Source organism: Limulus polyphemus, unplaced genomic scaffold (assembly GCF_000517525.1).
Source record: "Limulus polyphemus unplaced genomic scaffold, Limulus_polyphemus-2.1.2 Scaffold3509, whole genome shotgun sequence".
In the NCBI taxonomy this organism is placed as follows: domain Eukaryota; kingdom Metazoa; phylum Arthropoda; class Merostomata; order Xiphosura; family Limulidae; genus Limulus; species Limulus polyphemus.
In genome coordinates, this window is record NW_013669119.1 from 113,974 (window position 1) to 121,833 (window position 7,860).

Consider the following 7,860-nt stretch of genomic DNA (forward strand, 5'->3'; position numbering starts at 1 on the left):
CTTAAACATACGCTATAATTCACAATGATTTACACCATTTACTTACGGCTTGACTCGATTATCTGTCTCTATCTCCCTGTCTGCTATTCAAATATTTATCCTGTCACTTCTCGCCGGTCTGATATATACAAAATAGAGTGCTCTGGCAAACACTCGAGCCTTCACGAAGGTTCTAGATACTCATTACGTGTTACCAGCGTCACGTGAATTCCGCTGTCGTAACAACATGAAAAGTTGCTTCCCTTATATGTAATTGTAAAAATTTAGATCTTCACTAAGTTTGGCATGAAGGTATGTTGGGTCCATGCTGAGATACATTGGCGTTTTTGTGTTTTTCACAATTACTTTTATAAGATAACATTTCATTAATCATGAATTTACATAATTTGCGTCCAGAGGAAGGTACTCTAGCTAGTTAAGAAATACCACAGAAACATATTCAATAACACAAACTTACCTATTTCTATACTCTATGGTGTAAATACATTACAAATCAAATAGATTATATAAATACTCAGGTTAAGTCTAGGTTCAGCTAAATCTGGATATAAACCCCACAGTGTGGTATATATATATAAAAACGGACATTTGGAGCAAGCTATTTGTTTTTACGTCACCTCAAATGGTATTTTTTCCCGAGGAACATGTTTGTTGCGTAATTAATAATCTGACCTATGAAGTAAAGTAGCTTGAAACCCGATCTGATGTTAATAGGTTTTAAAGTCGTACGAACATGATCCTTTTGCTCCTGATACCCATGTAATAGCAACGAAATTTTCATAGGAGGTCGATTCTTTTTAACTTTCAGAGATAAAGTTATATGTTACTTAGACTGATCTTGCTAGATGCGTAAATATCAGTAACTAATATGAGCACACACTAATAATGAAAACTAAGAAGCTGGTCTCTTATTTAGTATTTTAGTGTTTTGCTAAATAGGTGTATAAGTAAATCGTATTTACAAGTATACAAACACATTTATAATCGTCGAGGTTCAATATGTGAAAATGGGAAGTACCTCCAGAGAGTTAACTCCAACTTGTGTTAACTATACCTACAATAACTTTGGAAGAGCCTTAAGCTGCCATTACACGTGAAACAGGCAATACTTTCAGTTAAATATGAACTAAGTTAACTAAATTCGAACCAACTGGAAAACTACAGAAACGGAGAGGTATTGTAAGGATAAACAGATGTAGGCAATGAAGTTTCAGTTTGCATTTTAACAAAAGATTGATAACTCACAGTTATCGCCAATTTTTTTTCCGGTGGATTAAAACCAGATACTTTAAAAGACTTTTGAAGAGTAGACAATGAACACTGTAAAATAAGAAGTAAAATATGTTTAATATATATTATATTATATATATATATTAATATATATAAAGTATATTTCAAACCACGCATAAAGTACCCATATCTACAATACTTATAACAATTTGACAACGAAAATTGGAAAATATGTTTTATCTTTATTGCCGTTAGATACGTAAATAATAATAAAAGCTGAAGAAAAACGTACGCGGTTTATGGCCACTTATAGATCTTTTCAGAATGAAACAATGTCCTCAAAGTTTCACTAAAAAAAAGAAAAAGAAAAAGAAGCTTCTCCTTTACTAAAATTCCAAATACTATTGAAGTATTACATTGAAAAACAAGGAAAAAAATAATCAAATATCATTTTGTTAGGAGATTGATAAAGGTTATAAATGTATTCAGTGTATATTTGTAAAAATTATAAAATACTCCAAACTCAGATAAACAAAGGAGAATAACACGAAACGTGTATACATCACGTTGGAATCCATATAAATATAATAGCATTGTCTGTTGTATGTCCGTTTAACTACTTCGCAGGGATCTTCACCAAAGTAGGTATGGAGGGTCATTAGGTCCATGCAGAGATAGATACAAATTTTCAGTTTTGCATTTTGTGGTTTTTTATGGGCGTTTTTGCGGTTTTTACCATTACTTCGACCCCTATTGATGGATCTTTACCAAATTTGGCACGAAGGTTTTTTGGATCCATGCGGAGATACATACATATTTGTAGTTTCACATTTTGTGTTTTGCAGTTTTATGGGCGTTTTTGCGGTTTTTACAATTACATATAAGAGAAGCAACTTTTCATGTCCCAAGATAACCTTTCATTAATCAGGGGACGGGTACTCCAGCTAGTATAAAACATTTTAATGGGAGTTAGCTGCCCTCTAATGTCTCAGCAATAAGTTTGGGGGCATATAATGCTAAAAATTTGGTTTCGATACTCGTAGTGGACACAGCACAGACAGCTAATTGTGTATTTTTGCATTTACCAACAAGCATACAGAAGCAAGCTTTCAACTCTGATCGTCTTCAGGTTTCTATTAGAATTAGTCAAGTTAGGATCTATAGAAGGATATCCTTCTGTACGAGGTTATTACTCAACGCTTGTAGAATTGAATACTATTATTGCAAAAGGGACATTTCAAGCAGAAGATTTAATTTTTCTGCACAACAGTTATTACCCAATGCTTGTAAAACTGAATGCTCAACAATTATTGCAAGAGGGACGTTGGAAACAGAATATTAAATTTGTTTGTACAACAGTTATCATTCAATGCCAGTAAAGTTAAATACTACCAACAACATCAGGATACCACTTCACTCGCTCATGAAGAACAATAAAGTGCACATTATTAACGATAACATCCAACACACTACCACTCAGCTAGCGATGTGTTATGTGGTACAATTACACACTTCCTGACTGGTGGGATTTCAAATCATTCAACTATTACTACAAGAAGGACATTGGAGGCAAAATATTTAATGATAATAAGATGTTAAGTAACATAAGTACTGAGGAGATGTAGAACATTTTAATCTCACATCGCTAATGTAAATTATCTCCTTACTCTGTACCTTAGCTGATGATGACTCGTGGAACTAAAATTAGCATAGGTTCCAAATTTTGAAAATGTACTAAAGCTAAACTAGAATCGCTCAAAACAAACAATAAGTAAATAAATTCATAATGTTTATATAAACGTGATAAAATGGTTTGCTTTGTTTTAAATTTCGCGCAAAGCTACACGAGGTCTATCTGCGCTAGCCATCTTTAATTTAGCAGTGAAAGACTAGAGGAAAGGCAATTAGTCATCACCACCCACAGCCAACTTTTGGGCTACTCTTTTACCAACGAATAGTGGGATTGACCGTAACATTATAACGCCCCCACAGCTTAAATGGCGAGCATGTTTGATGGATCTGATTGTGAGTCGAGCACCCTAACCACCTGGCCATGACGGGCCAGAGAATAGTTAATAATTCGAATGAAATGTTGGGTTTCGCATGTAGGTTAAGAAGTTATAGTAAGGAAGAAATTATAACAAATATTGAAACTAAGTTAAGTAAAGTAAGAAGTCCTAATGACGTAAAGACTGTTAGAATAGAATGTCATAAAATTATTACAAAATTCAAACCGAACTATAATAAAGGAAATATTGATTATAAAATCATAAAATTAATAAAAGAAAATAGTAATATAATCATTTGTAAAGCAGATAAAGGGGACAAACCGTAATATTTAACAAAAGTGACTAAGACAAGGGAGTAGAAGACATATTGAAAAAAGTACATATGAAAAGCTTAAGAATAACCCAAGAAACAAATATCATGAAAACGTGAAAACTAGTGTTAAGAATAGCCTAATTTTAACTCCTGAAGAGAAAAAATGTTTGATACCAAGTAGATTTATTGCACCAATGTTTTATGTAGCACCAAACATGCATAAGCAATAACAGTTTTAGGCCTATAGTATCAAATACAGGTTCATCATCTTATGAAATAGCAAAACTTATAACATGTAAGTATTCGTTTTTGAGAAATAAGAACAAATATACAGTCAAAAATTCTATAGAATTTGTAGAGAAAATTAAAAACCTAAAATTAGAATAGAAAGACTTACTGTTATCATTTGATGTAACATCGTTGTTTACTAAAACACCATTAGATGACGAGATAAGAGGTTTTGAGAATAAGTTAATAGAAAACAGAGTACCAACAGTCGAAATTATAGATATGTCGAAATTAACAAGAGTGTGTGTAGACAATCCATTTTTCCAAGTTCATAAAAATTATTATAAACAGAAAGAAGGTTTATCGATGGGATCCCCCTTGTCACCGTTGTTATGTGACCTTTATATGGATAGTTTTGAAAATGAAGCTTTAAATAACGCTACATTTTAGCCAGAAGTTTGGATAAGATATGTAGATGACACATTCGTGCATGGAGTGGCGACATGGCAACAGCAAACTACAATATTTTTTAGTTATTTAGATAGTAAAGAACCAGCAATTCAATTCACGAGTGAAATTGAAGATAATAATAGCATTAATTTCTTAGACGTATTAGTTAGGAAAGAAGCAGAAGGTAACTTGGAAACATCAGTTTATAGAAAACCTTTTGCTGTTGTTATGCCCCACACAAAGAATCATGTCATATAAAAACCCAAAAAATATCAGCATTTTATGCATATGTTTATAGAGCTTTAAAAATATGTTCAAGATAGGAAGATTTAAAAAACGAATTGTTATTAATTAAGTATATAGCTATTGATAGAGGATTTGATCCAAATATAGTAGAAAAAGCATTTGAGAAGTTTAACAAAAATGCAAATTCAGTTTAAAATACCTCATTAAAATCTGTTTATGAAAAAACAAAAAAGAAACTCTAAGTTTACTTTACGTTCCAGATTTAACAAGTCAATTATATAAAGTATTTAAAAAGTATCAGAATTTTTACTCTATCTTCAAACCAATAAATAAGATAAAATATATGATAGGAAATGCTAAAAATAGAAATAACAGATAAGACAGGTATATATATATATATATATATATGAGATAGAATGTGAATGTGGTAGTGTTTATATTGGTTAAACTAAAAGAAAGTTAAAATATAGATTGCAAGAACAACAAAAGTTACATAGGAAATAATCAAATAGAAGTTTCAGCTGTAGCCGAACATGTAAAAACTACCCAGCATACAATATTATGGGGGAAAAAAAAAGTTTAGTTTAGCTCAGCCCCGAAGTTTTATATCATTAAATATTAAAGAAATATTAGAAATAATGAAATATAAAAAAACAAGTATTAAATAGAGACGAAGGACCAGCAAGTCAATACATTGATATATGGAGAGATACATTATAATTTTTTTTTATATATATTTTTCAATAACACTACGGAAATATGCAAATAACAAAGAATTAATGCGACAAGGGGGAAAGTATCAAATAATCTTGTAAGTCACTTCTGAGGATGACGTAGATCACGTACTTGTAGAGTGATATTTTAAAGTGGAAGCCGTACGGCTTCAATAAAGTTTTAATTCTGTAAATATAAAACGTTGTTTTTAATTATCTATTATAATTTACAAAATTGTAAACACACGTGCCGGTAGTGCATATTTAAATAACAAATAGATACCCTTGGACAAAATCTATTTTCTATGAGAAAATTATTAAGTTCTTGGCAGTATCCCTAATTTTAAATGATAGGCGAATAAATATTGCTCACCATCAACTCAGACCAGATAAATATATATTTCTTCTTCCCACTATTAATTAACTGATAGGGTACAGATCTAATTCCTTCATTTACAAATTTCATGATTTGTTGTATAGGGCGAATAGAAAATCTTCACAACGCAGACTTGAAGCAGTATAATTTCTAAGTATTTAATATATCATCAATCCTAAGATTAATTTCATAAAAGTCACATCAAAAGATATTTTAAAATCTTCACTACCATACTTAGTAAGACGTTGCAAACTTAAGTCCTTCATTTTGCTAAGATAGACTGTATCTTTAATAAGATATTAATTCATTTCCGACTTTAAATTTAAATTTCAGACTATACGAACATAAAAGAGATGTTAAAAACGATAATATTACTATTTCACCTTTAGCAGAATATGTTAGTGAAACTAATCACACAATTCAATGGGGACAAAATGTTATTTTAGCCCAACCTGGAAGTTTAATTGGTATGAATATACGTGAATCTATTGAGATAATTAAATGTAAAAAAAAAGTAAATTTAAATTATTGAATAAGGATGATGAACCTGATGGAAATGTTGTCAGCAGGTGGCGTGAAATTTGTTAATATGTAAATTGGTGTTTTGATAATTGTATAAATAAATGTTATTTTTTTTTTGCAAAACGTTACACTCCTAAGGATGATGCAATATTACACGTCGAAACATGTAGAGTGTATGAAATTTTTTTTCAGTTACATCAGGTTTTTTACCACTTTTTATTGTGTACAGTAAGTTATTGTATTTTAGTAATTTGGAGACTGGAAACAATCTCATTTTTATAGAATTGTGTATAAAACATCGATATTTTTTAGAAATTGTGAAGTTTTAAGATTAAGACGTTTAGTATAATATATTCAGTAAACAATTAAAGTTTAGGTACCTCTGAATACATCTAGGGTCTGGGGCAGTTGTTATTTCACTTTCACCGTGATATAATTTACAAGCTCCTGTGTTAGAGACTGCAACTTTTTTTTTAATATTCATGCACGTTACACTTCGGCGAACAAAGTTAAATTAATATCATATTCGAGTAAGAATGTCCATAAAGTTTTCTTATTATTTACAAATATCTTGTAGACACATTTGGTGTTATGTAAAACTTAATGATATTGATGACGACATCGGAGGAATGCCTTCTTAATGAGCATGTGACTGCATATTTTTCAATTTCCTTTGTTCAGTAACCATTTTAATTACGGCCAACAGTACTGTGATTTAGTGAAAGCAAACTTATAATTTTTTTCCTTTATTTTTCACATTAATCATTTTGAATATATACGTTAGTGCTGTCACCTGATGATAGTAATTGAATTGATCTCACCAAACTTTCTGACTGGTTATAGAGTTTTGAACTCTGAGTGACTTTTTGATTTCATCAATCAGATAAACAACCAGTGGCGAAACTGTCTGTGAAGAAAACCTTTATGACAGATAATAACGATTAAAACAACTAGCTTACCAAACACACAACAGCAGAATACAAAACCGTAAGCGGCGATCAGAGCTGCCTTCTCGTACTTGCTGAAAATAGATGAAAATTCCATTGTTGAATTGCTCCACGAGTGACTACAGTTGTAATCCAGTAATTCGGTTTCCTCCACGTCTACTGTAATATAGTCCTCCATGTTTTCTTCTTCAGCCTAGTGAAATCTGGTGATGGGTAAATAGGAAGAATGACCTCTAGTGCATGTTGCGCAATATCTTACAGAAATTTGAAACTTAAACAAAAAACTAGCTGCCTATCCTCTAGTCTATCACTTTGTATGAAAATCAACAAAGAAAAAAATTTTATAATATAACGAACTAGCTACGCATATCTGTTAATCCTCAAAGACACGAACTTAATATGAATAAAATTTGTGTAATAATTATTTTTAATCTTCAACGGCGAAAGAAGGCTAAAATAACATTCTTGAAACCCAGAACTCTATCTTACGTTTTTGTTAAATGTTTCTCAGTTTTGATATTCACTGAGTAAGTAGATAGTAAAAGTAAATACGAGGTTTATTGGCAATGATTTACCCGTTATTTTACACCACAAAAGAAGTCGCTTTTCACTTTATATGACACGTTACTTAGATAGGTCATAACTTCTGAAATGATTACATTGAAGAAGACATAATTGTTTCTGGTACTTTCCGCAGCATCAAATAATTATAAAAGAATTAAAAGTTTTTAGTATCATTTTGACATGAAGATCATATGGTCGAAACGGCCAGTATTATGATTGAAATATTTAGTTTCATTTTTTCATAGTTTTATAGGAATTTCTT

At 31.0% G+C, this 7,860-nt stretch overlaps 1 protein-coding gene across 1 annotated transcript in view; it reads right to left on the reverse strand.

Moving 5' to 3' along the window:
* LOC106469479 (trissin receptor-like) overlaps window positions 1–7,232 on the reverse strand; it is a 14,065-nt gene extending 6,833 nt beyond the window's left edge. The window contains exon 1 of the mRNA XM_022398012.1: window positions 7,047–7,232. Coding sequence (XP_022253720.1) covers window positions 7,047–7,212 — 166 coding nt within the window. The 5' untranslated portion in view covers window positions 7,213–7,232. The remainder of the gene's footprint in view (window positions 1–7,046) is intronic.
* Between the last annotated feature and the right edge of the window lie 628 nt (window positions 7,233–7,860).